Genomic DNA, 27,757 nt, shown 5'->3' on the forward strand with positions numbered 1-27,757 from the left:
TGCCTTTGCTGAGGCCGGCTAGGGGTCAGTGCTGTGGACAAATCATTGCTCACCTCAAGGCTTCCAGAAAGGGGTGAGGGGATTAGTCACTGGCTGCAAATTCAAGTTCTCTCACTTTGCTCTGGTCAAATTAGGTTCTGAAGTCAAAGAATATTTGACAATTGTTCGTTTCTTTCTTTGGGCAACAATGCTGGGAAATGTAGGCACTCTCCCCATAGGAAAAAGTCCTATTAGTCCAGCTGTTTACCAGCAGACATTGTGGCCAATGCAGTGTACCAAACCCGAGGGATTGGCCCCTGGGCTTTCCATCAACGGAGCCAGTTCTTCCTCTTCGGCACTCTGGGTGGGGCCAGAGAGACCCCACGCTGCGGCTGCCAGAGCCACGATGACCTTTGGGATGTTTTGAGCCAATGAGGACAAATGTCACACGCGGTTGAAGTTGGTCATTCTGCAAAATCTGTCTTGATGTCCCAAAGTCGGTGCTTCTGAGATGAGAAAAGGACCCTTGTGTCATATTCCCTGAGCCAATGAGAGGTTTCTCTGAAAGAACAAAAGCCTTCTGGGCTGGGAAGAGGGAGAGACTGAGAACCTTGTTCTGAGCTTCTCGACCTCGGATTCCCTATGAAACAAGACCAACGGGTTTCCCTTTTTTCCCTCCATTTCCCCACCTGCCAAAGGAGGCCCCTCGAGATTCTAGCTCTGCTGTCCAGCAATTCCAGGGTTGGAATGGTCAGAGGATGGAAGCCTGATACCTAGTCTTGGGGATGGGGCTGAGCCCTCGGGGCCTCTCCCCACACAGCAGGCCAGGCCAGGCTGGTCACCTCTTCTCATTTGGACCCAGTTTCTTCCTCTGTGGAAAAAAATTGCGAATTGCTGCCCCTGCTTATAAAAATTGCTGACATCCGTATGTGGAAAAATGTTGCTGTGAGCCAGCCTTCCCCTCTCCATTTCCCCTCACAGTCAGCCAATGTGCTGGAACAAGACATGAGGAGGGAAGTGTTAAATCCCTGGCCCCCAGACAACAAAGTAAATAGTGAGGAAGGCGGGGTCCCTGCAGCCCTGTGGGGGAGTGGGCCTCTGGAAGAGGAGGGCCTCCTGCAGCCCAAACGGGCTGACTCTTGCCCTTGGATGCCAGGCTCTCCGGAGGCCACGTCCCTCTCCTGGCTTCGTCCCGGGCCCCTCCGTCTGAAGGATGGGAGCCCTCGGGCACATAGTTGTGGCCCCTGCACAGTAGATCGGATCGGGATTGTGGGAAGACAGATGGACGTTGCCCACCTAAGCTGGCTGAGCTGTCACGGATCAGGAGGAATCGGTCAGAGAATGGGAGCCCACGCGGTCCTGGGCTGGGACAGGGCTGCGAAGACAAGGACAATTGTGGTCCCTAGAGTGGGGGTCTCCATTTGGTGGCAAAGTGACCCCGGTGGCTGGAGACTTAACCGTGACCTCACTTTCTGGCTGTCACTATTGTCTAAAATGAGGGTAGGAGCACAGCCCTCCCAGGATGGTTGTGAGGATCAAGTGAGAAAATGGCGAAGTGCTTAACGTGGAGCCTGGCTAGGGAACGGGAATTAATGTGATTTTGCCAGCCCCGATGAACAGAGCTGCCTCGGGGTGGGGGGAGGGGAAGGGTCTGTAAGCGGAGTTTCAATGAGGGATCACATCCCCTGAATGCCCAGAGGAGAATCCGAGGCCGGAAGGGCCGGGATAAGGCAGCTGGCCTGGGAGCTTCCTCCTCACGGGAGAGTTCTTATTCCCCGTAGAAAATTAACTAGACCTGACAGAGTGGTGGCCTTGGACAACTTTGTGGCCAGGCGCAAACAGGCGTTGCCCTTGAGGTTACAAAACGCTTTCCTCAAGTACAGCTCATGCACCGTCCCCCCACCCCAGCTAAGGGTCCAGCAGCGCAGTTCCCAGCTCTGCTTTCCAGAATACTGGAGCCCCACACCAAGCTGGGCCAAAGTCACTGAGAGTAAAACCGAGTTTGTGGGCAGGGCTCGCGTGCGTGAGGCCATGGAGAGCCCTTCTGAAGCGACTTCAGCTTAGCCAGCAAGGACTTGGATATGGAAACTACGGCCCCATCTCCGCTGGTGACCGAAAAGCACGGAGCACAGACGCGTCCTTTTTGTGGTGGGAAAGCCCTGACAGTGTCACCCTAGATCCAGCGAGCCAATGAGTCAATCCCCTACTGATCCAGTGAGCCAATGAGAAAATCCCCTACTGAGCCAGCGAACCAATGAGGAGTCAATCCCCTGCCGATCCAGCGAGCCAATGAGAAAATCCCCTGCTGATCCAGCGAGCCAATGAGGAAAATCCCCTGCTGATCCAGCGAGCCAATGAGGAGTCAATCCCCTGCCGATCCAGCGAGCCAATGAGAAAAATCCCCTGCTGATCCAGCGAGCCAATGAAGAATCAATCCCCTGCTGATCCAGCGAGCCAATGAGGAGTCAATCCCCTGCTGATCCAGCGAGTCAATGAGGAGTCAATCCCCTGCTGACCCAGCGAGCCAATGAGAAAAATCCCCTGCTGATCCAGCGAGCCAATGAAGAATCAATCCCCTGCTGATCCAGCGAGCCAATGAGGAGTCAATCCCCTGCTGATCCAGCGAGCCAATGAGGAGTCAATCCCCTGCTGATCCAGCAAGCCAATGAGGAGTCAATCCCCTGCTGATCCAGCGAGCCAATGAGGAGTCAATCCCCTGCTGATCCAGCGAGCCAATGAGGAGTCAATCCCCTGCTGATCCAGTGAGCCAATGAGGAGTCAATCCCCTGCTGACCCAGCGAGCCAATGAAGAGTCAATCCCCTGCTGATCCAGCGAGCCAATGAAGAGTCAATCCCCTGCTGATCCAGCGAGCCAATGAGAAATCAATCCCCTGCTGACCCAGCGAGCCAATGAGAAGTCAATCCCCTGCTGACCCAGCGAGCCAATCTTGGGGTGAGACAATGACGAATCAGACCCTTAAGATCGGAGCCAGGCACCTCAGACCGGGCCGGCTTGTGTCTGCTTCAGAAGCCGCCTCCCCCAGGAAGGTTAGATTGCACGAGTTGTAGAATCCTGATCCCAAACTCGGTGAGCACCAGAAGTGATGGTTGAGTCTGTGGTCTGTAGACACCAAGCTTTTCTGGATTCCCCTTTCCTTCAGCAGGGACGGTGATGCTCATGAGCCTTCTCCTTTTCCTGCAGGGTAAATGTGGGCTGCGGCCCCGCCGAGGAGAGGGTCCTCCTGACCGGCTTACACGCCGTGGCGGATATCTACTGTGAGAACTGTAAAACCACTCTGGGTTGGAAGTATGTAAGTAGCCGCCTGGAGGAAAAGGTCTGGGGTCCCTGGGGCGCACTGCAGGGCGGCATTGCATACAGGGAGGGATATAGGGCTGCGGAATGGTGGACCCATTGCTGTTTTTTCAAGAGGTTATTTCTGAAAGTCAAATAGACCCCTCAGTTAAAGAAAAAAAAAAAAAAAACCTACTTGTAAACTACTGGAACAAAGCTCCATGAGGTATGTCCACAGACTTTAGATGTCTACAACCAATAGTGGCTGCCACCCACAAGAGCACAAACTATGCCCAGAATCCTTTAGGGCTCAGAAAAGTTGAGAGGAAGGGAATTTAAATTGTCATTAAATCATTTTTTGGCCATGTCTGATCCTGTGAGCCCATTTGGGGTTTTTTCGGCAAAGGCACTGGAGCCATTTCCTCTCTAGCTCATTTTACAGAGAAGGAAACTGAGGCAGACGGTGCGTCCACTAGCGCAATCACACAGCTAGTCGGGGTCTTACTGGAATGCAAACCTTCCTGACTCAGGCCCCAGCTGCCTCAGCTCTTGCTGAGTTAGCTAGCTGGCAGATGACGGACCTCGGAGGGCTCGTGGACAGGGTGGCTGGACCCGATTTTCCTAGATGTGTACGCGTTGGGTAGGGCAGGGCATCCGTGCAGAGGCGGTAGGCCTGGCCCTGGCCCTCCCGAGGCTTAGCCAGCTGAGCTGGGGATGTGGTCACCACTGGCACTGCCAGCCCCTGGCGCTGCCCGAGCTCCTAGTGGCTCAGCCTCTGTAAGATCCCCGCAGGCCTCCAGCTTTCCATCCCAGTTTCCCAGTGTTCTCTAAGATGGAAACAGGCTCTGTTCCTGGGAACTGAGGGTAAAAGCTGAAGTGAAGTGACAAGACTCTCTAGGATAGACACCAGGTGTGCCCACCTCCCCCACTCCGCTCCCACCTCCCCTCCACACTCGAGTCTTGTGTACGCCGGGCATCTCCAGGTTGTCTGACCACCGAGATGCAGCCGGGGGCATATTCCCCCTTCTCGGTATCCCCAGCATTGCCCAGAGCCCGGCCGATGTCGGAAGCTGGTGGGCAGAGGAAGCCACGTGAACGTGAGCCAGGGCCCGGACGGCCTCTAACCCACCGAGCCCCGAGCATTTATTGTGGGTCAGGTGCTGATACACTGGCCAGACACGAGCAGGAGGATGTGCCCCCGTCTGTCAAGGTTACATTCTATGGGGAATGGACAAGGGGGTGGGAGCTGAAGGCCCAAGCCAGGGCCATGGTGGAGAAAGACCTGGAGGAGGGTCAGGTGTGGAAGTCCTCATGCTCCCCGCTGTGCTCCCGACTCCCCCATATCTCCCCTTGGCTCCTGCTCCCTCAGCCCAGGCTTGTTTTCAGGGGCGGCGGCGAGTCCAGCCTGGGGCCTCACCCTCCGCTGTCTCCCTTTCTCCCATCCAGGAACACGCCTTTGAGAGCAGTCAGAAGTACAAGGAGGGCAAGTTCATCATCGAGCTGGCGCACATGATCAAGGACAACGGCTGGGAGTGAGCGCAGGACGGGCGACGGGAGCCTCCTGCTCGGGGCCGTGCCGGGCAAAGGAGTCATGGCGCCCGATGGCCGGGCCCAGGCTTGCCATGGACAAAGGCAGCCTTGCAGCCCTCACCCACTGTTTCCAATGGATTTTGGGGAGCCTCTCTGGTCAAATGAACTCAATGGGGATCCGCCCTCCCGTCGGCTTCTTGGCGTGAGCTTGGGCTGTTCGAGCTCGTCCCTACGAAGGCCCGGCTCTGAACAGCCACCAGCATCGGCCAGCAGGAGGGGGCCGAGGGGGCCGGCCGCGCTCCCGCCCCTCCCGCCTTCCAGGTGGGGCGCCACTCACTCTTCGTTCTGTTCTGGTTTTTTGTTTATCTTTCCCCCCAAAATCCTGAGGATATTGGTTGTATTTACGTAGGCTATTAACAAGGAAATAGATTGAATGGAAGCGTCTGCCTCGTTCCAAGAGTTGTGAGAAGCCCCTGCCTGCTGAACCAGGGGTGCCTCCAGGCCAGAACCTGCCAGGGCCAGTCGGAGCCCCTGTCCATTTGGGTCTGATTGTATGTAACGGGACAGCGGGCGGCGTCACTTGTTCCCTGGCTGGCTCCCTCTAGTGGCAGAGTTTCACGCACTGGAAAAAGCAAAGGGAAACACACAACAAAGCAGAATTCTGCATTCGTATTTTACTCTTGATGTACTTGAACAAAGATGATTATTTTTACATAGGAAAGGCTGAGACTAGATAGGAAACCCTTTATAAATAAGTACTTGAGAAGCGTTCATTTTAATTTTCTTCAGAAGTTTAAATTACAAGATAGTTTTAAGATTTTTAAATAAAAAGGGTGTTTGATTTGCTGGATAAATCATCCCCTGAAGCATTTTTCTAATAAAATTAATATGAAATCACCCTCTTCCTCCTTCTCCTGGTCTCCCCAGTTGCCTTGAAACTGGATTGATGATGTAAACAGGCACATTTTTCAAGGCCCCCAAAGGCTGGGCACAGCTTTGCAGTTCTGGGTGCAAATTCTCCCAAGGAACAAGCGCACCATCTGTCGGCTCCCGGGTCCGTCCTCAAGCTGCCCATCCCTCCCCAAGGGCTGGAGACGCCCCCATTTGTTCTCTTGGTCACTCGAACAGTTTTCTGGGTGGAGCCGCTGCCGCAGCTGCGCTCATCCGGGCTCCAGCGATCCACCCGGCCTTTAGCGCTGAGCTGATGGGACGCCAGCAAAGGGAGGAGTCTCCGAGAGCTGGGAGCCCTCTGTGCAAGTCAGGGGAGGGGAAGAGCGGTTCAGACACCTTAGCTCTTGGGAGAGCGAATTCTGGGCGGCTCGGGGGAGTCGGAGCAGGAAGGCCCAGCCGTGGGTTGGCACCGGCAAAATCCTCTTACACCAGCATGGGGCCAAGGGCCTCGGAGCTGGTGAAAGTGAGAGATGCTTGGTCCCTTGGACCTCAAGGTCAAGCGCTTCGGGCCAAAGAGAGCCTATGAAAGTCGAGAGCTGCCATGCCTAATGGCCACCAGACTGGAAGGCGCCCACTCCACCAGCTAGCCTCGATTCTCCTCGCCCACGTTCCACACCAGCCACACGTCCCAGAAATCCCTGAAAGAGATGCCTGAATTCTGAACGAGGAGTCAGCAGAATCTTCATCCTCTCGGCGTCTTGGGGCAGCCTCGGCCCACGCAGCCTTGGTTGTCGATGCATTTGTTCATCCTCAAGAGTAGATCCAACCGCTTAGGGCTCGCTGACCTGGAATCTCTCGCCACCATGAGGGGAAGGTCGGACCCCCGCCGTTGCCCACCAGGAGCGCCACTGGATTTTGGCTCATTGACTGGAGCAGGGTGACGAGCGCTTAACACTAATCCTGGCATTTTCCCGGCTTCCTCTCCCACTCCTGTGGAGACTCGGTGACAGTCCTGGAGAAGATCCCGGTGCAGAGAGGCGGCCCAGAAGGCCGAGGGGTTCGGGTGGAGGGAGCTTACAGATTCTGGGGATTTGGGAAAGGGGCCGGTCTGGTCACCGAGCCCCCTTTCAAAAAAAAATTTCACTTTACTTGAAGAGAGAATTTTACTGTGTTTTTCTTCTAACCAATTTTTGTACATATATTAAGATTATATTTAAAGTTTTTATATTGTTCTGGCGAGTTGAGTTCCTCTCCACCGTGAGCACTTTTGTGACTTGCACTGTCCATCTTGTCTGTGGGACGCACACGCACACACACACTTCTTACTCGTGGTCACCGCGGCGCGGGCAGAACGGAGAGCATCTGTCGGCGTGAACGTTTTGGGGGAGGCGCCGGGCCTCAGAGCGTCCCGGCCTCCCAGATGGACAGTTTGCAGCAGTTTACCAGAAAGTTGTCTTAAAACTCCCTCCCTTGGAGAACCGTGGCGTGGTGGTGGTAACTGCCACCAGAAGCCGCTCATCCATGCGGGTTGGTTCTGAAGCTCGATGGTGTTCTACCTTGAAAACAAAAGCCTCAGTTCGACCTCCTGACCTTGGGCCAGCCTTGTCGCGGCGTCCCTGACACGGGGCCTCGTGTCACCTTGGTGCTTATGGGAGCCTGTGGGAAGCCAGTTTCCTCCTGGGGACTGGGGCCAAGGCTTGCATTTTTTACACAGCAGTTGGCCAACGGAAAGGGGGGCCCTATGGCGGCCGCACTGGCTCCTGGATGTGGCGGAGGTCTTTCCGGGGGGCTGCCCCCTAGAGACCTGGGGAAGGCGACCAGTGGCCACGCCAGCGTCGTCACAGAACGGGGCAGGGGCCCCCAATGTTGGCTTCCTTCACTGTAACTTTGGGTTGTAAGGTTAGAAACGGTTTTTTTCCCCACAAAAGCTTTCCTCCCTCCTGTAGCCTCAGCCGGCGCGGCGAGCCTCCCTCGGCCGAGGTGATCGACCACGTCTGTTCCTCCCGGTATCAGAATAAAGCTTTTGGTAACGCACCGGGGCCTCCTCGATTCCGTCTGCGACCTTTGGGCGTCTGTGACTTCCTTGGCACAAGGCCCCGTGCGATTAAATAGCAGCTGCCCGGCAGGCACCGGAGGGAAATGGCCTGTAGCCGCTGCTGGGGGCCCAGATGTGCCCGAGCAGAAGCTGGTGCCGCCTCGAGCAGCTGGCGAGCACTTGGCCGGTGATGGGTGGGATGAGACGGGATTCTGGGAGCCTCTCCCTGCTGACAGGCTGATGGGAACCGGAGAGAACGTCGGCCGTGACCAGCCCTGACTGGCAGGGGAGGCGGTCACGTGCCCCTCACAGCGCCTTGTCCCCGGGATGCTGGCCCGATTTCCACGTCACCACCCAGCCGGGCTCCTCTGCCATCCCCTACCCCGTTAGCTCCGTGGCTCACCTGTAGTGGTCGGAGCTGCCAAGGCAGAGGACACGGCCGGTTCCCCACGTGGCGCCCCCCCCCCCCCCCCAACCAGGGGCTGGGTCGGAGTGGACTCTTAATCTGCCCCATCACTCGGACAGCTCATTTGGGCTTGTGGCCCACTAGGACGTCTGATCTTTACTAGTCAGCCCTGCCTTGATCTTGTGGCCTCCGTGGAGCAGATCTTTAAAGAGGCCCCATCTCCAACTTGCCCTTCGACCTCTGGAGCGGTTCTGGCTTTTAGGCCCCTCACCCCTGTGTAGAATGGGCGGCTCTGGCCCGGTCCAAGGGAGTCCCGGATGGCCCAGGCTGGGAAGGGGGGAGAATGGGAGGGGCGTAAGGAACTCTGGGGCCAAGAGCAGGCAGGGACATGCAGCCAAAACAGGGTCCAGCTTTATTTCGGTTTGACCCCCCCTTTCCTTGGTCTCTACAAAGGCCTTGCCCTAAGCCCGCCCCCGAGTCCAGATTTGTGTGAGGCCGACGGGGCCCAGACCTTCCCCGGAGCCCATCCCGGGCCGCCGGCGTCACCAGGAGCTGAAATCCCCAAAGCCCCGGCCCGGTTTCTTTTTGACGGCCACGGGGGCGCTGGTTGAGGGCTGATCCTCCGCGGCTCGTTTCCTGTGACAGAAGGGAAAGAACGATGGCTATGAGGGCCAGAGCTACCGAGGGATGGGCTCCTGGGGTGCCTCAGTCCCCCTCCCCCCACAGGGGCCCCTCCTCAGGAAGGGAGCAGCCTGCTGGTTTCAGATCCCCCCCCCCCCCAGAAGGGGGCGCTCACGTGGCTTCCGGGGAGATGTATTTGCCCACTCCCTGGTGGTAAGCCCGAGGCCCCGAGCTCTCGGGTTTGGAGGCGGCCACCTTGGCCTTCACCTTGGGCGCCTCCTCCTCCAGTCTGGTCTTCTCCCGCTCTTCTGCAACCTGCAACAAGGGAGGCGGGGTGACTTCCGGGGCGGGGGGCGGGACCAGGCCACAGGGGGCGGGGCCAGCGAGCAGGGCGGGGCCCTCACCTGAGCATCGGCTTCTTCATAGGGATCCACAAAGACTGTGGCGGATTCGATTCGAATCTCCTCCTGGGGACAAAAGAGGGGGCAGTAAGACCCGGGGGGCGAGGAGGGTCCGGGCGGGGGCGGGGGGGGCGGGGGGAGCGGGGCCGCCTCCTGGAGAGCGCGACCTCCCCCGCCCCAGACAGGTTACAAAAGGGGGCGCCGTGTCCCTCCCTCCCCGACCCCACGGGGAGAAGCCCCCACTCACGGGGCCTCAAGGCAGAAGGGGGGAATCCGGGGTCAGGGGAGGGGCAACGGCCTCAAAATGCTAGGACCGACTCCCCCAGGTGGGGGACGAGCTGGAAAGTTGGAAATTCCCCAAACTGGGGTTCCCGTTACCTTGGGCCGGTCAGTTTTGGGGTCACTCTCCACGTTCTCCAAGGCTGTGAGGGTGTCAAAGCCACCGACAACTCTGTGGAGGAAGAGACCGTGGAGGGAGGAGGTGGAGCAGCCCCACGGGGACCCCCCAAAGTGGGATCTGCAGGGGGAGCCTCGGCCCCCCTCCCCCGGGACCTCACCTCCCGAAGACGGTGTGCTTCTTGTCCAGGTAGGCGCAGGACCGGAACGTGATGAAACTGGAGACGAGAGGCAGCTTATGGGCCTCGGCAGAAAGTGGGGACCCGCAGTGACCCCCCAGCCCCCCGGGGACAGCCCTGATGAGCCTGGGATGGCAGCTGCTGCCTTCGTAGGTGAGGGCCCCGGCCTGTAAGAGGCAGGGCCAGAGCAAGGGGACACCGAAGGCGCTCGGGGCGTGGCGTGGCCGTCCGCCCGTGAAAGCCACAGACCCCCCAAATCCCTTCCCAATTTGGGGGCCATCACCCCTCAGCACTAAAATGCACGCTTCGGGCCCCCCGCCTTCTACCAGGGGTCCTGGTTCTGTGTTGGCCCAGGCTGGTTTTAGCCTGGGAGAAGCCCCAATTTGGGGAGCAATCCGGAAGGAGCCGCCGCGGAGGCGGGGATCCCCGGTCACCGGATGCTGGCCGAGGGGGCAGGGGGCGTTCCCTGGGGTCAGGCAGGATTAGCCAGAGGGATCTTTCTCAGCCCCTCCCCCAGCTGCGGGGCTCCAAGAGGCCCATTCCCCCCAAGGAGGGCCTTCGGGGCCTAAGAGAAGGGGCGGCTCAAAGCAGGAAGGAAATGCAGGGGCCGAGCTGACCCCGGGCTGGAAGCTCCCCTCGCCCCCAGGCTCAGCCCTGGCCCCTCTCTGGACACCGGCCAGACTCTGACCCCCTCTTGGCAAGCCCCCATGTCACCACTTGGGGCCCCCCACATTTGCTCATTTTCTCTGGAGTTTTGTGGGGCGCCTAGTGAGCTGTAGGGGATGATCAAGGTGGGTGGTGGGGGATGGGGCTGTGGCCAGAGGACAGGGGACACCCAGAAAAGGGGCCTGAGGCACAAGTTGGGGGGTGCCCTCTCGGAGGGTCCCGGGGAGTGAGGAGTCCAAGGGGGGCGTATTTAAGGGAGAGCTCGACATCCCCAACAGAGCAGTGGTGCTCACAGACGTCGCCATCTTGGGAACCATCTCTGCTCAAGCTGGGTGACCCCAAGCAAGGCCCCGCCCTCCTCGGGCTCCATCCCCGCCCGGCGGTACCACGCCCCGCCAGGGCCCGCACAGACGGCCTTTGTGGGCCACAAACAATCGGGCCTCTATCCCCCGGGGAAGGCCCAACCGGCACCGAGGCCGAGAGGGTCAGGGCTACGAGGAAGCCCAGAGACCCCCGGGGCCGCACGCAAGAGGCCGAGAGCGGCCCGGCCCCACAGCTCTCACCTCTGACCCGTGACCCCGGCCCCACAGCTCTCACCCCTGACCTGTGACCCCACCCTCCCAGATGGGGAGCAGAGACACTGCTGGGACCAGGAAGTCAGAGGCCAGAAGAGGAACAGAAAGGGAAAGGGGGACGGGGGAGATGGAGGGGGTTTCTGGATGAAGGGCCCCAGGATGAGGGAGGAAGGGGCCACGTTTGGCCGGGAGAAGAGAAGGGTCCGAGGGGGCCCGCCTACGTCTGCCAGGGGGCTTCAGGCTCGCTCTGGGAGGAAGGCCCCCAGGTGGAGGGCGGCCGTCTGCCGAGAGGTCTCGGGCACCGATTCCCACCGAGGGAGGAGTGACCTTGGCCCCCCACCCCCCGAACCCCGAGGGGCTGGACTCACAACTGGGACATGTTGCAGTTGGGCCCGGAGTTGGCCATGCTGAGGATGCCTCGGCCCGTGTGGGACAGGTTGGGCCGGAACTCGTCTTTGAAGGGTTTCCCCCAGCAGGACTGGCCCCCTGAAAGACCAAGGGCACAGATGTGGGGAGGGCACTGGCCGGGCCCCGACGCTGACCAGAGCTGCCCAGGACGCAGGGTGCACCCGCTGCCAGAGAGCCCGAGCTGGGCTGCCCTCCCCATGTGCCCGTCTGCCTTCTCTGGGCAAAACGAGCACAGCCTCTGCCAGGCCCTGTGCCAAGCATCTGCAGCTCCGTGGGCGAAGCCGGCCAGAAGAGGGGCAAGGCCGGTTGCAGGGGCCCAGCTGAGGAGCCCCAGGGAGCCACTGCAGACTGCAGGGTGAGATCCCCACCCCCCAGACCATCGGCAGTCTTTCTTTTGTACGTCCTGCTCCCCAGCGAGGTCGGACTGCAGAGCAGTGACCGCTGCTGGGCCGGCCGTCCCGGGCAGGACACAGGAACCAGGCGAGCCCCGCCCTCGGGAAGCTCCCCTTCTTGTGCAGAGACAAGCTAGAGACCGACTCCGGCTAATCCAGAGAACCCCGGGCAGGGCCCAGCGACCAGGGACGGGAGGCATCTTCCAAAGCGCAAATCCAGCCCCAGACCCTCACTAGCTGCGTGACCCCGGGCCGGTCACTTCCCCCCGCCCCCCGTCTGCATGTTTCCTCATCTGTAAATGAGTTGGAGAAGGAAATGGCCAAAACCCTCCAGTGTCTGCACCAAGAAAACCCCAAATGGGGACACGGATGAGCCACAAAAAATACACAACAGAAAGACCCTGCAATAAGGGGAGATTTTGGGTGGGACCTAAAGGAGGCCAGGGAGGTCGAGTCAGAATGACGGATAAAGAGCATTCCGGGCCCCAGCCCGATAAACTGTCCAGAGTGGGAGAGCCTCCGTTCTTTGTTCCAAGACTCCGAGGGAAAGAGAACAAGCGTTTTGTTCTTTTTTCCAATAGTATTTCCCCCTCCCCACCCCCAATCCATGTAAAGATAGTTTCCCACATTCTTTTGTAAAGTTTCCAAACCCCCCCCCACCACTTCCTTCCCTCCCACTCACCCAAGATGGCAAATAATCTGATCGAGGCTACACGGAGCCAATCCCTTTAAAGCCATTTCCATTTTTGTCGTGTTGCGCAAGAAAAATCAGATCAAAGGGGAAAGAGCCACGAGCAAACAAAGAGCAACAAAACGAGCTTAAACAGCTCTGCTTTGATTGGGTCGGGCTCCGCGGCTCCCTCTGGATGTGCTGCCGTCTCCCAATCCAAGGCTACTGGAAGTGCCCGGGCGGTTATCGTTTGCCCGCTGTGTGCAAAGCGTGTTAGAAGCGTGTTCTCACTCTATTCTCAAGAGCCACAAGAAATGAACGTCCTTCGTTTTTTAAGAGGATCAGTTACGCTGGGGTGATCACGTGACTTAGGCAGAGTTGCAGAGTCTCCGGAGAGAAGTCCCGTATGAACAATTTTCAGATGAAGAAATTTAAACAATTTCTAGTCATGTGAGAAGATGCTCCAAGTCATTATTAATGAGAGAAATGCAAAATAAGACAGCTCTGAGACACCACTACACACCTGTCAGACTGACTAGAATGACAGGGAAAGATAATGGGGAATGTTGGAGGGGACGTGGGAAAACAGGGACACGGATGCATTGTGGGTGGAATTGTGAACACATCCAGCCATTCTGGAGAGCAATTTGGAACTATGCTCAAAAAGTTATCAAACTCTGCATCCCCTTTGATCCAGCAGTGTTTCTACTGGGCTTATACCCCGAAGAGATACTAAAGAAGGGAAAGGGACCTGGATGTGCCAGAATGTTTGTGGCAGGTCTCTTTGTAGTGGCCAAAAACTAGAAACTAAGCGGACGCCCATCAGCTGGAGAATGGCTGCATAAATTGTGGTCTATGAATGTTATGGAATATATTTTAAAAAATGATCAGCACAATCATCTTGGAAAGACCTAGAGAGACTTAGAGGAACTAATGCTAAAAGTAGAACCGGGAGAACATCGTGCACAACGGCAACAAGGCTATGCGACGATCGGTTCCCATCGACGTGGCTCTTTTCAACAACGAGGCGATTCGGGCCAGTTGCAACAGACTTGGGACGGAGAGAGCCGCCCGGGCCCAGAGAGAGGCCGTGGGGACAAGTGGGGAGCCCAACAGAGCATTTTCATCTTTTTTGTTGTTTGTTTGCATTTTGTTTCCTCGTTTCCCCCCTTTTGGATCTGATTTTTCTTGTGCAAGGCGATGATTGTGGGAATAAGTATAGAAGAATTGTCTGTTTATCGTGTATTAGGTGACTTGCCCCTGGGGGTGGGGGAGGAATGTGGAACAGAGGGTTTTGCAAGGGTGAATGTTGAATATTATCCGTGCATGTTTTGAAAATAAAAACCTAGAATTAAAAAAAAAAAAAAATCAAGTTGACCAGCAACGACTGGGATGCAGGGGACGGCTGGGGCACCTTTAGCTCTTAACGAGCTCCAAACGCATCCCTGTGCTCGACTCGGCCGCCTTCATGGCCACTGGAACGGCGTTCTCATCCACCCATTCCGCCAGGGCAGGGCTTCACGAGCTCGGGGCAGACGTCCCCCCAACTCGCCAACGGCTTCGAGGCCAATTACAATCGCTTGCCAGGGTGTGATATCTAACGGCTTCTAGGAGCCGCGGGCGACAGCGCCAGGAGGCCCCCAAAGTAAACAAGCGGCCTCGTAAAGGGCTGGGCAAGCCCTCCCCCAGAGGTGCCAGAGGACTCCAATGTGGCCCCAACAGGGAGGGACTTAAAGATAAGGAAACTGAAGCAAGTAGGAAGTGTTTGAGGCCCAATTAACAACAACCACATTTACACAGCACTTACCAAGTGCTCCGTGTCTTACAATTACAATCTCATCGGGTCCTCACAACCCTGGGAGGTGCTATTACTACTCTCATTTTGCAGATGAGGAAACGGGGGCGAACAGTGGCTGACTGACTTGTCGGGTAAAACCATGAGGCAGTTTTTGAACTGGGGTGTTCTTGAGCTCTGCCCAGGGGGCACACCCAGTGGCTCTGGGAGGCAGGGAGTTAGTTCTCCTTCCCTGGAGATGACCACTTAATTATCAGATCTCCCAGGCCATTTCTAGAGTCAACAGGGATCTCGGGCCTCTGGTCCACCCCAACCCTGAGCAGGAATCTCTCCTGGGAGCTGACGAATGGTTCTAGCCCAAGGGACCCACAACCCCCTGGGCCGACTCCCAGGTGGGAAAGGGTTTGCTGACGCATCGCCCACGGCAGAAAGAGAGCGGCGTGTGCTGGGATTCTGCAGCCTACCTACGGACTGCAAGCACAGGCTCTGGCCACTCCTCCCCCTCCCCCTGCCCCCTGCTTCGTTCTACACTTTCTCACGAATGGCCTGGTTCATCTGCGCTGGGACTGCCCCACTGCGGGCCGCTCAGAGCCTCGGGCCCAGGATCCCGCCGAGGGCACATGCCCTGTCAGCTCTGCCCCGGGACGGCCCCCCCGAAGCACCCACAATGGCTGCTGAACCGTCTGGCCCCCCCAGCTACTGGAGGCAATGCAGGGGCCGTACCACGGGGACAAGCTGGCCCGATGCCCCACTCCCCAAAAGCCACGACTTCAAAGTCTCCCCACCCTCGGCAATCATGCCACCGATTGTGCCCTGGGGGCCTCTGGACCGAAGGGACACACTGTGATCGCGAGCACGTACCTGTCCCTGTGCCAGTTGGATCGCCTCCCTGGATCTAGAGAGAAGGGGAAAGGAAGGAACAAGATGTCAGGGGATGAGCAGAGGTCAGGGTTCGGCCTCGGGGAACTTCCGCTCTCCCTGCCACAGGAAGTACTATCTGCCCGCAGGTCACGCCGTAAGCTCACAAAGCACCAAGAGGAGGGAGATGATGCCCATAACCCACAGATCAGGCCAACCTCCCCTCCCTCTCCCCCCGGCCCAAGCCCTCTCCTCTTTAAAGGAAAGAGGGTAAAGCCTTTGATTTGTGTGGAAAAGGGCTCGCAGGGTCCAGCCCGATGGACTTCAGAAGCCAGCAGCTGCCTCCCCTCCCTCTCCCCCCCACCTCACAGATGAAGAAATCGAGGTCTAGGGCAGGGACGTGTCAGCGGCCCGCAAGCGTCAGGCCCACGACGGCCCATTGCAAGCTGCGCCCTGCGTCCCACCCAAAGGCCTTGACTTAATGAGGCACGGACCCACTTCCCCGACTCGGCCGAGAGAAGCAGGAAGGATCCTCGGGACCACGAGGCCCAGAGAGGCCCAGAGGCTACCTGGGCAACCTCGAGTGGCAGCCGAGGGACCCTAGCCAGGTGCCTTCTGGGAATGTTGGCAGCATGAGCCGGCCCCCTGCCCCGCCCCAGCCCAGTAATACTCACCACGAAATTTCGGATCGACCTGTGGAAGATCGTCCCGTCGTAGTAATTCTTTTTGCAGAGTTTGATGAAGTTTTCACACGTCTTTGGCGTCTGTAAACGAACCAGATACGACGTGCTGAGCTGTGGCCCCGGGGGCTGCGCACTCCCAGGGGCTTCAAGTTTCCCCACACCCTTTCTACTCAAAACCATCCTGGGGGGTGGGGGTGGGCAGGGCCCATCAGCCCCATGCTACAGAAGAGAAACTGAGGCCCAACTCGGGGAAAGCCCTTGGGGCAAGCATCCAGGGTCTCGAGTTCGAATGTGAAAACTGCCTAAAACATGGCGTCTCTATGAGCCCGGTAGGTCACTCTCTGAGCTCATCTGTCACACGGGCGGTCTACCCTCGAGAGGACATGGGCTCAAATCTTCCTCCGACGCTGGCTGGGAGGTTCTTTTGGGCCTCGGTCTCCCCCTTCACAAAGTAAAGGGGTGGGACTCGGGAGCTCTGGTGGCCCCATGAGACCTAAAGCTTTCATAACGAGGCCGCTGCCCGATAAGGGTCATCCCAACCCTTCACCCCCTTCCCCCTTGAGAAACCTCCGCTGGGACAAAATATCGAGACAGCTGGGAGGGGTCTTAAGGCCTTTCCTTAGCTATTAAATTGTGACTTTCCCCCAAAGGGACGGGCCCCCGGGAGCAGACGGCCTCGCTAAGGCCAGACACCTCCAGCCCACGACCCTGTGCTGCCCACGAGTGCCAGAGCCGAGGCCCGCCCGCAGCGGGGTCCCACCCAAGGCCCGGGAAAAAGCAGCCGGGCGCCCAGGACGTGGCGCCTGCGGGGCTGGGGGACACCGCGACCCTCCCGACTGGGAAGCGGAGCAGCCAAGGGAGCAGCCTGGTCCCCAATCTGTAACCGAGAAACTGCACTACCAACCAAGCACTGAGCGCGACAAAGCGCCTACTATGTGCTGGTCTGCGGGCTAGAGAGCTGGGGATGGATGGGCAACATGGGACTGGCTCTGCTAGGACCCTACGCCCTCTTTATTAGGGGGAGAACATTCAGTGTAATCCCCTGAGTCCTGAGAACCGCACTAAGTGCCGAGGAGGAGCCAGAAAGGGGCAAGAGGCTGTAAAAAGAACAGAAGAGATGGGGGGGGGGGGGCGGGCAACTTGGAGGCAATCAGGAGGGGTCTGTGCTCGAGAAGCTGCTTAGAGCCGAGTCCTAAAGGAAAGTGGGACCAGAAGGCCACGGGAAGGAGGCAAGGAGGCCACTGGGGCGAGGCCACGAAGATGAGCTCAAAGGCAGGGAAAGGGTCGCCCCCAGCGGACCCTGCAGAGCCACCCTCTCTGTGCTACCCAGGAGTGGGGCCGGGGGCCTCCTCAGGTGCACTGGGCGGGGAAGCACAACCAACACGACAGAAGATGGAGAAACAACGAGACGAGTGAGGGCAGCACGGGAAGGCCCACGGGAACCGATGCGGCCAAACCCCAGAGCCAAGGAAGGAACGAGGGCCCGGGGCTCCCGACGTCAGCGAGAAGTCACCGCAAGGCTGCCCAGCTCAGCGTGAGGACAAATCGGGGCCGGCCTCGAGCGGGGGAAGGGAGGAGCGCGTCACTGCCCTACAGCTTCGGCCTTGCTTTGTCCCGTGCACCTGATCCCTGACGGGGGCAGGGGACACCAAGGGTGGGATTTTAAAGAGGCTGGAACGGAGGCCAGTCTTGGGGGAGCCTCAGACCCGCTGCCAACTTCCCCAAATGTCAAGCACAGGATCTGACCCAAAGCCCCCGCCCCTTCCGAGGGCCAAGGGCCCGGCCAGACCCAGTCCCATCCCAGCCCCGAAGTCTCCGCCTGATGAGTCACGTCCCCGGGCCGGGGCCCTGCCTTCCCTTTCTGACCAGAGGGGCCGCCTCCCCATGGCCACAAACCGTCCTTCAGACAAAATTCAAAGTGGCGTCTTGCAGCCAAATCTCGTCTCAACGAGTGCTTTTTCCTCCTTCCTGAAAACTGGGACATAAAGCCCTTGGCAAGGGCAAGGTCGCACCCTGCCGGGCGGATGGCTGCCCTCCAGGCGTCAGGGCTCAAAGGTGCCTGCCCCGCCCCAGCCCCGACATCCCCTGTTCTCGGGCCCCTTCCAGAGCCCCCGAGTCTAACACTCCCTGTCCCACCATCCTTGGCTCGAACATTCCCTGTTCTATGTTCCGGTCCCTTCCAGCTCCCAAGGGCCGTGTTCTAAGATCGGTCCCGACATCCCTCCTCCCCCCTCTCCAGATCTGTGACTCGGTGACTCCCCTGCCCAGCCCCCCAGCCCGCTCAGCTCGGCGCACCAAGAACTGTTCCCGTGTAGCTCGGGGAGGCTCCTGCTCCCCCCAGAGAGCCGTGTACCAGTCTGGCTGCAGGGACAGACGAGGCAGGAGCAGCAGAAGCGCCGCCTCCCCCATCTGTGTCCGGCAGGATGACCTCATGGCCAGATGGCGGCCCATCCCCCGCCCTGCCGGGAGGGCGCCCGGCCGAAGGCACCGAAGGCGGGAGGACAAACGCCGCCTTTATGTCAGCGAGGAGCCTTCGGCCCCCGTAAACAAGGCAGCTGGGGAGCCGGGCGGCCCACGCGGAGGCCGGGGCGAGTCTCCTAAAGCTCCCGGGAACGGCCTCCGGCCTGCGGGAGGCTGCGGCTGAATCCTCGCCCTCTGATTAAGGTTCACTGGCTGGAAACGTGAAAAGCAGGGGAGCCGGGGGGCTGGTCCTGGGGCTGGATGAGGGATGGAAGGGGGGCAGGGGGACGGGGGCTTCAAAGAGGAGCTGCCCTTCAAAGGTCCTCCCATCTAGGGAGCCCAGGGCCGGGAGAGGCCGGCTGACCTCCCCCTGCAGAGCCTCGGGCGCAACGTCTGGCCGGGAAAGGCCCCGAGGACCCGGCTCCATGCTCGGCCACCCCGGGACTCATGGACCAAAGGGGTCTGGCAGCAGAGGGTCAGCGGGAGCCATGGTCCGGAAGCGGAGGGGGTAGGAGGGCACTTCCCACTCTGCTCCCCCCTGCTCGTCTCCAAAACGGACCCACAAAGACCCGGACTTCCACCTCTCTCACGGGCCCGGGAAAGAACTGGGCTCTGGCAATCGCCTTGAGAGGGGCAAGATGGCGGCGCCGGGGTCAGCGCGAGAAAGCGACACGTCCCCTCTCAGGGAGCCCGGACGCCGGCTTGGGGCGCCAGCAGGGCAGCGGAAAGGAGCCGGGGAGACTCAAGCTCGTGTCACGGCCGCCCCTCGGCCTCTGCATCCCTATAACCTTCCCTTCTCCCGCCGGCCCTGGTCTGTTTCTGAAACGGGGCGAGGCCGGGACCCGCTGAAGCCAGGTTTGGGAGGGGGCCCGGGGCCCCCGGACACACGAGACGAGCCCAGAGCGGACGAGTGCAGGGCCCGGGCGCGAGGGGCCCCTTCCTCTACCCTCATCGGGCAGGCCTGGAGATCCAGGGTCCGAATCCCACCGCGGTCCCTGCCCTGGGATTCTGCAGCGTCCGGGCCCTCCCACGGAGGCCGCAGCCGCCCGCTCCCGCCTGCTCCGGGCGCCCTACCAGGTCGCAGTGCAGCTCCAGGTTGAGGTCCCCCTTGTTGGTGTGCAGGCGGACGTAGCCCTTCTTCTTCACAAACCGGTAGCGGACGACGTCGTCATCGATGGCGGCTGTCTTGAGGAAAAGGCCGAGTCAGGGGAGGCCGGGGCCTCTACGCCGCGGCCCAGGACGGAGGGGCCGCTCCCCAGCCACGCCCCGGAGGAGCCCCTCCCCTGCAGCCCCCCACTCCCGGGACAGCCTCCCCCGCCCTAAGGTCTCTGCTCCCCTGAAACCTTAGGAGAAGCCCCCACCCCATCTGGCAACTACAGCACAAGGCGGTCACGCCATGATCCGGGCCTGGGTCGCCAGAAGGATTGAGCCTTCCCCGAGGGCTTCCCCTTTGTGCCCGTGCCAGGGGTCGGAGGGGCACAAGGTGCCCTCTGAGGAAACACCCCCCCACCAAGCCAAGTGCGTGGGGGGAGGGGGTCACGCAGACTGACGTCGTCAGGAGGAGGGGCCTGAGCCGAGCTCGGAGAGGTGGGAGGCACCTGGGGGTGGGAGGAGCCAAGGCCGCCCAAGCTGGGTCAGGGCCAAAGCGAAGCTTCAGGGAGAGAGGCCCGGCCCAGGGTCGCATAAGGCAGGGCTGAGGAGCCTCGACTCTGGCCCCTCCAGGGACAAGAAGAGAGAATCATTGAGTCGCCGGATGTGGGAGAGCAGAGGCTCCGAGGGGAGGGGGGACCCCAAGGTCTGGATGGAAGGGGGGAGGGGCAGGAGAGGAGGTGGCGGCCCATGGGTCTGACTCCTCCAAGTCAGGCTCCACCAGGCCTCCCTCCCTGGGCCACTGTGACACCGCCCATCGCCCGGACCCCCTGGCACCACCTGGACCCGCCGGCACCACCCAGACCCCCTGGCACCGCCTGGACCCCCTGGCACCACCCAGACCCCCTGGCACCGCCCACTACCCAGACCCCCTGGCACCGCCCGCTGTCCAGACCCCTGACACCGCCCGCTGCCCCGGACCCCCTGGAACCCACCTGCTTCATGGGTGGTTTCGGGCACCATGGCTGTGGATGTGAAGGAGGCGCTGACCATGCCAGTGGAATAATGAGCCTGGGGGAAAGAGGAACAAAGGCAGGGTCACCCAGGGCCGGGGCTGGGGGCGGCCCTTCCAGATGCCCGACTCTTCGGGGCCGTGGGACCCTGGAGAAGCCTCGGTCTCCCCGTCTCTAAAACAGGCCGGCCCTCGGCGAAGGCGCCTTGTGCCTCCACTTCTCCCCAGCTCGGAAGCGGCGCCTGCGGGGGGCTCCTGGAGGGCGGGCCCGGGATCTGCGGGGGGCACAGGACGATAAGGGACACGGAGCCAGCGGCAGGAGGCCCAACTTGGAACAGAGACGGAATCGGGGGCGGGGTCAGAGGTTCGGAAGAACCTCAGATTTGAACGAGGACCCCCCAAGTAAAGGGGCCGCCCTGAGAGCGCAAGCCTCCAAGGCAACTCTCGCCGCCATGGCCCCTCCCTGATCTCAACCCTCAAGAACTAGAAAAAACCGGCTTCTGCCGTCCATGCGAGCCGCAGGGGGAAGGTCTGTCTGGGAGCTCGGGGGGGAAGGTCCGTCTGGGAGCCTGGGAGGGGGAGGTCCGTCTGGGAGCCCGGGGGGGAAGGTCCGTCTGGGAGCCCGGGGGGGAAGGTCCGTCTGGGAGCCCGGGGGGGGGGGGGGGGGGAGGGGGGGGGAAGATCCGTCTGGGAGCCCGGGGGGAGGTCCGTCTGGGAGCCCGGGGGGAGGTCTGTCTGGGAGCCCGGCCGAAGGGCCCTGGTGGCTCCTTCCGCCCCGTGGGAGGGCGCCCGTGGCTCACCGCGTTCAGCTTGTCCACCTTCTTCTTCTCCGGGGCCTTCATGGTCGCCGCCAGGATCTCGTCCCCCTTGAAGTCTTTGTACAGCTCCTGCAGCGTCTCGCGGGTCTCGGCGTTGGTGTTCTTCAGGTAGTACGCCGGGTCCTGCCGGGCCTTCTCTTCCTCTGCAAACGGGCAGGAAGCCCTGAGGGGCAGCCCCGGCTGCGCCCGTCACTGCGCACCAACGCCGGGCTCCCCCTGCGGGCAGCGAGGTCGGAGCTGGGGGAGCCTCCGCGCCCCCCGGGGGAGACGGGAACAGAGAAACGGGCCCGGGCCGGGGGCTCTCACCCACCTGGGTCCAGGACTCTCAGATTGTTCTTGACGTGATAGAAATTGGCCACGTTGAACTTGTCCAGGTTCGTGGGATCCTGCGGGGAGACGAAAGCAGAGACCGGGGCTCTCCCTCCCGCCCCTCCGAGACCCGGGGCCTCCGCGGCCTCCACCCGTCCGAGACGCGCCTGGAGAGCGCGGGGCCCCCAGAGACAAAGGAACAGCCCCCGCTTCCAGAGGTGCGGACGACCCGAGGCCGGTGCCCTTCGTGCCACGTGAGTCGATCAGCACGTGCTCGGGGGGCGGCTGTGAAAGATGACACGCCCCGCTCTGGGCCTCGGCCTACTCATCTGTAGAATGGGAGAGCGGGACCGGAGCACCGAGGCCCAGGTCTCCCGGCCCTGACGTCCCCCCTGCGGAGGCCAGTCTGAGCTCTGGGAGCCGGGGGCCTTGCCCGGGGCCGCAGCGCCCCCCAGTGGCCGCCCACGGTAACTGCCGCCCCCACGTCCCCCCCCAGAACGCAGGCCCAGAGGGGAGGGGCAGCGCTGGCCCAGCAGAGGAAGGGGGGGGAGGCTCTGACCTGGAGCGTCAGGATGTCTTGGCGGGAAAACGGCTCGTCCGTCAGCAGGTCTTTGAAGTTCTTGGTTTTGATGTTCAGCTGCTCCACGGCCTGAGACAAGGGCACAGGTCAGGGAAGGCCCCGTGTGGCCCTCGGCCTCCCCGCGGGCAGAGGGCGCGACTGGCCTGAGGGTCACCGACCCCGGCCCCGAGCTCCCTCCCTGCGCCTGGCGGGAGCCCCCACGGCCGGGGACGGACGCAGAGCGCGGGTCTCTCCCTGACCACGGGGAAGGGCGACGCCGCCTTGGGGGGGCCTTGCCGGAGCGCGCCCGGGACGGGAACGAGGCGGCGAACAAACGCCTCGGCATTCGCGGTCCCGGTCCCTCGGGGCCCCCGCGGACTCTGTTCCCGGAATGTCCCAGGGCGGGCTCTACGTCAACCCTGCGCCTGCGTGGCGCCACCTGGAGGTAGCCGGTGTTAAGGCAACACTGGCACAGAGACCGGATGGAGCCGGATCAGGTCATTCCTTCTACGAGGAGGCCGGAGGCCGGGGCAGCTCGAGCCCCGCCACGTGGGGGCGCCGCGCTAAGGGCTTTAGCACCCCGACCTCGCGAGCCCTCTGGGAGGGAGGTGCCTTTGTGGCCGGGGCAGACCCACCTCGTAGGCGTACACGTTGCCGGTTGACTTGATGGCCACGATGTGGGAGTTGTTGGTGAAGACGGTGAACAGCACCGGGCAGTGGTATTTACCTGGAGAGAGGCGGGGTTAGAGGCCCGGCCCCTGCCCCGTCCCAGCCTCCCCTCGGGTCTCCCTGAACTCCTGCGGAAGAGCTGCTGCTGCCCCCGATAAAAGCCCCCCTGCCTTGGCTGCCCCTCGAGGCCCCAGACCCGGCTCTCTCGCCTCGTCGCCTCACAACCACTTCCTGCTCTGGAGTCCGCCTCCGCCAGGCCCCAGCAGGGCTGCCCACCCCCATTCTCTCCTCCCAAAACCCCCCGCTTCCAGGAAGCCCTCCCGGGGCGCCCGGATCCCGCTCCCGGGCCGCAGCTTCTCTCCCGCGGCTCTTCCCTTCGGGCGCCCGGGCCAGTGCACACGGACGCCGAGCCCGCCAGGAGAGCCGCCCACCCACCTTCGCTGTTCTTGGTGAAGTTCAGTTTGATCAGAGACTTGGCGTCCAGCTTCTGAAAGACCGAGCAAAAGGACCCGAAGTCGGGAAGCTGCAGCGCATCCACTTACAGCAAGCTGACCTTGAGAAGGGCGCTCCTCCCCCAGCACCACCTAGTGGCCTCCGGCCTGCACTGGCCTTCCGGACAAACTCCCCCTCCCCCCTTGGGCCCTGGCAGAGCGCCCTCCTCCGGGAGCCCCCAAGGGCCCGTCCCCGCCCCGTGGCTGCGAGGGTCCCTCCCCCCTCCCCCCCCCCGCTTCCGAGAATGACTCCGGACGGGCCCAGGCACTGCTTCCCTCGGTCCCAGCCCCGCCCCCGCCTCCTGCCCGATGCCCAGCACATCAATCGATCAACTGAGCACCGCGTGCCCGGCGCTGCAGGAAGCAGTGAAGGATGCGAGAGGCGGGCACCATGGCACCCATCTCACAGATGGAAAAACGGAGGCAAAGGCCAAGTTCCCAGCGCTGGGTGTGTGGGAGCCTGGACTCGTTCTCTGGGACGCCCCACCCCCACCCCGACAGCCTTCAGGGCCACCCGCGGGGCGGGAGGAAGCCGGGGGCTGACCCCCAGGGGAGATGGAAGGGGAGGTAAGAAAGGCTCATTAAAGCCGTTTTGCGTGACCTTCTGACCTGTGTCCCTCCCTTCCCGTGCTCCCTGGCCCCTCCGGGAGCACTCCCCCCCCCCCCCCAGCCCCCAGTAAGGGGAGGGCTGTTTTTGCCCTTTGCCCCTCAGGGTTTGGCCGGGGCTCGGCGACAGCAGGCGCTTCTGACTAAGGCTGACCCATCGCTGGGCCTGGAGCCGGGAGGGACCCGACCTCCAACCTCCCCGGGGCTGCCGGGGGCGCCGACTCCCCAGGCCCGTGGCTCGCACACGCAGGGACCAGGCCACGCAGGCCGCGGGGGCAGAGAGAAGCTCCCCGTCGAGGTGGCCCCGGGGAGACGAGAGCACGGACTGCCAGCGAGAGCGGAGGAGGGGGCAGGCTGGGGCAGCGGGTCCGTGTGCAGGGGGAGGAGCCGCCCACCCACCTCTCCGCTGCTGGGGTTGGTCCCGTACTTCTTTATCCAGGGCACGATGTTCCTGAAGGAAGAGACGGAAAAGGAAATCGGCTCAGCGCGGCTCGGGCCCCTGGGAAGGGGGATGTCTGTCCCCGCCCCCCCCCCCGCCCCCTCCCCCGACTCCCTGCAGGTCACTGTCACTGCAGAAGCCCCGGGGGGGGGGGGGCGCCCAGGGCGTCAGAGCTGTCGGCCAACGAGCACCCGAGGGCCTTGGCTGCGCCCGGCATGCCCCCCCTCCTTCCTCCCCCCCCCCCCCATGATCGGGGGCCGACGGCACTAGGGAGAGCAGGCCTGGCGTCCGGGAGGGAGCCCGGGTGCAGCTGCCGACCCGGGGCCGCCGACCTCGGCCGTCAAGGAGCCCACGGGGCTCGCGGTTAAACTGAAAAGGGGGCTTGGGCTCAAAGCCCCCCGGAGGGCCTTGTGGCTCCTCCCCCGCAGGGGCCCCACCCCCCGAGGGGCCAAACCCGAGCCGGGGGGGGGAAACACTCACAGTAAGTCGAAGACGACGCCGTCGGGCGTGCAGACCGGGTACTCGAAGGGCTGCAGCGACAGGCTGGGACGGACACGGGGCAGTCAGGGGAGGGAGTCCTCTCACCATCCCCCGGTCGGGCCCCCCGCCCCGGATGCCCGCGGAGGCCAGAGCCCGGCAGGGGCCGCCTGTGCCCCCCCCCAGCCCCCGGGGCCCAGATCCTGTCTCATCTGTGCCCGAACCCGAGAGTCGGGGGCCCGAGGCCCGAGCGGACGCTCCCTGACCCGGGCGCCGGGAGGAGAGCTCACCTGCAGTGGTCGAAAGGCAAGCGGCGGAAGTGAGCCTGCGGGAGATCTAGGCGGAAGGAAACGGGGGTCAGGGACGGGGAGAATGGACACCTCCCCCAACCCGGGCTGCCCTCCATGGGGGGGGGGGGGGACAGGAAGGAGAGGGAGAGACGGGGATAGAGCCACCCCCCGTCAGCCCAGCTCCCCCTCCATCTCCCCCCCCCCCCAGTTCACTCGGCCCTGGGCCTGAAGGGTCTCTCCCCACCATCTGGGGCCCCCGCTGCCTACAACAGCCGGAAGGACGTGCGGCCCCGGGGCCCCCTAGAATCCCGGCTCGGCCGTTCCCCCCCCCGAGACCTCGGAAGTCCCTCCCCCCGTTCGCCGGCTGCGGTTCTGCCCGCCCGGGACTAGGATCCTCTCTCGTGCTTTAGCTTGAGAGCAACAGGATGCCACAGGCACAAAGTAAGCACCGACTGTATGCAAAGCACTGAAAAACAGCACAGAAGCTGCCGGCCGGGCCTCGCGCTGGCAGAAAACCGGCTCCGAAATGGCTCCGCGCGGGGTCCCGGGGGCCGGGAGAGCCGGCTTCGAGTCTGGCCGCGGCCACTACTGCCCACGGGGCCCGAGCGATTTAACCTGTCAACCTCAGCCATCAGCAAGCACTGATTAAGCACCAACTGTGTGCCGGGCACAAACAACGGACGGGTCGCTGGCCCCGAAGGGCGCCCCCTTTCTCAGAGGAGAAGGAACACCGTGTAAAGGGGGAGAGGCGAGAGGACAAAGGCTCAGCGGGGGGAGCTGAGGGACCGGGAGCCCGAACCCCGGGGCCAGTCAGGCCGGCCCAGCTCCCGGAGGGAGAGACGAGGCAGGAAACCCGGCACCGGCCGGGGGCTTTAAAAGCCGAGCAGGAGCTTATGCCTCCCTGCAGGGCAGTGGGGAGCCACCGAGGCTCACTGCAGGGGGAGAGCCACGGTTCGAGCCACGCGTCACTGGGGGAAGAACTGGAGAGAGCCCAGGGCAGGGGGCGGGCGCCGAGCCTTGGAGCCCCTCGGCAGGCTGGGAAGTGCGCCCCCTGTGCCTGCAGAGGCTGCCCCCTCAGAGCTCCCCAGGACGGCCCTTTGGCTCCTCCCGCGTCCCCAGAGGCGAACCGAGGGCCCGCGCCCAGCAAGGCCCCAGTGAGTGCGCGCCGGCAGTGACTGCCCGGAGAGGGGCCCGTCCCCGGCCCGGAACGGGCCGGAGCCGCCCAAGATCGCCAGAGGGGGTGGGACCCGAGCCCTTGGGCAAGCGGGGCATGCTGGGTACTCACCGGGCTTCTTGCCCCCGTAGAAGTGCGTGTACTCGGCACACGTTATGTACCTGGAAGGGACAGCGGCGTCACCTGATCTGAGCCGGGCCCCTGCGGCCAGAGCCGCGTAGCTCTAGAACCAGGGCCCCCACGCCCGGGCTGCAGGACCTAGCTCTGCTCTAGAACCAGGGCCCCCACGCCCGGGCTGCAGGACCTAGCTCTGCTCTAGAACCAGGACCTCCGTGACCTGGACTGCACACCCCAGCCCTGCTCTAGAACTTGCAGCGCCCCCAGGGAAGACCCCAGCCGGAAGCAGCCAGAGCCTGCCCTGGGAGAGCCTGCGGTCCAAGGGGAGGGGGGGGGGAGACGCCGCGCCAACGGAAGACCCTGAGGCCGGGGGTCCCAGAGCTCGCCCCCCACCCCCCAGGTAGAACAGCCCCTTTTCCGGCGGGCCGCCACTTGCCCAGGGTCACGCGCCGCCGCCTGCGGTGCCTCGGTTTCCTCGTCTGTAAAGCAGAGGTTGCGGGACCGGGGGCAAACCCCGCTCCCCCCGCGGAGGCCTGAGCTCCGGCCCCGCCCCGCCCCCAGCCCGGGAGCCCCCCAGCCCGGGGCCCCGGAGCGCGCGCGCAGAGGCCGGGCAGGCCCTCACATCTTATCTTTCTGGTGCTGCCGCTTCCCCATGGCGGCGGCGGGGTCCGGGCCGGGTCAGCCCCGAGCGCGGGATCCGAACAAGCCTCCTCCGGGCAGAAACTCACAGGCAGCTAGCCGGCCGCCCGCGCAGCCCCACTTCCGGGACGCCTCCGGAACTTCCGGCCATCCCTCCGGAAGTCCCGGGTGTGCTGGGAACTGTAGTCCAGCGGGGAAGGGCGCGGCGTCACGGAGCATGCGCAGAGAAGGCTTGCCCAAAGAGGCTGGACCCCCTGTGAAACTCTTCTGAAGAGTAAGCGTTTAGAGCCTATCTCGTGATACTGCAGCATGGGCCCCGAAACTCGCCCCCTGAGCCCTGGAGATCTGCCCGGGGAAGAACTTGAAAGTTTACGGGGACACAGGAACCGGACATCAGGGCTCCTCTCGTGCAAGCCCCCCATTTTACAGATGGGGAAACTGCGGCGGGCTTGTCCGATGACATTAAAGGTAGCCGGAGCAAATGCAGGGATTCGAACCCGGGCCCTCTGGCTCCAGATCCAGCGCCCTCCATTGCATGACTCACTCAATCCCCTCATTTTTACAGAAAGGGAAACTGAGGCACGCTTGTCCAAGGACGCGCAAGCAGTGAGTGGCAAATGCAGGGATTCGAATCCAGGGCCTCATCTCCAGCCATTATTTGAGGAATGGGGCCTCTGCAGCCCCGAGGGGGAAAGAGCTCGCTCCTCGCCGGCCCCAGTTGCTGGGCAGCCGATCGATCCGATTCAGCTCCACAGCCGAGCAGCCGGGCAGGTGAAAGGGAAGGAGCCCGGAGGAAGTCGCGCTTCCTCCCCCCCCCCCCCCCCCCCCCGT

The 27,757-nt window shown here is 62.3% G+C and overlaps 2 protein-coding genes across 2 annotated transcripts in view; one reads left to right on the forward strand and one right to left on the reverse strand.

Annotated features, from left to right (window-relative positions):
- The window catches only part of YPEL1 (yippee like 1), a 33,359-nt gene extending 25,633 nt beyond the window's left edge, over positions 1–7,726 (forward strand). The window contains exons 4-5 of the mRNA XM_051973292.1: positions 3,182–3,290; positions 4,718–7,726. Of these exons, the coding sequence (XP_051829252.1) occupies positions 3,182–3,290; positions 4,718–4,807 (199 nt within the window). The 3' untranslated portion in view covers positions 4,808–7,726. The remainder of the gene's footprint in view (positions 1–3,181; positions 3,291–4,717) is intronic.
- Positions 7,727–8,522: 796 nt separating this feature from the next.
- On the reverse strand, positions 8,523–27,666 carry PPIL2 (peptidylprolyl isomerase like 2). Its single transcript, XM_051973291.1, has 20 exons — positions 26,910–27,666; positions 26,282–26,331; positions 24,997–25,042; positions 24,710–24,772; positions 24,190–24,241; positions 23,129–23,180; positions 22,660–22,751; positions 22,025–22,114; positions 21,467–21,542; positions 21,139–21,299; positions 20,322–20,397; positions 19,312–19,418; positions 15,769–15,858; positions 15,098–15,131; positions 11,340–11,457; positions 9,713–9,769; positions 9,534–9,606; positions 9,159–9,221; positions 8,930–9,069; positions 8,523–8,769 (listed from the first exon to the last, which is right to left on the reverse strand). The coding sequence occupies exons 1-20, from the start codon at positions 26,939–26,941 to the stop codon at positions 8,676–8,678; spliced, it is 1,566 nt and encodes a 521-aa protein (XP_051829251.1). The 5' UTR covers positions 26,942–27,666; the 3' UTR covers positions 8,523–8,675.
- Between the last annotated feature and the right edge of the window lie 91 nt (positions 27,667–27,757).

The sequence above is a fragment of the Antechinus flavipes genome, chromosome 1 (genome assembly GCF_016432865.1).
Source record: "Antechinus flavipes isolate AdamAnt ecotype Samford, QLD, Australia chromosome 1, AdamAnt_v2, whole genome shotgun sequence".
NCBI classification, from domain to species: domain Eukaryota; kingdom Metazoa; phylum Chordata; class Mammalia; order Dasyuromorphia; family Dasyuridae; genus Antechinus; species Antechinus flavipes.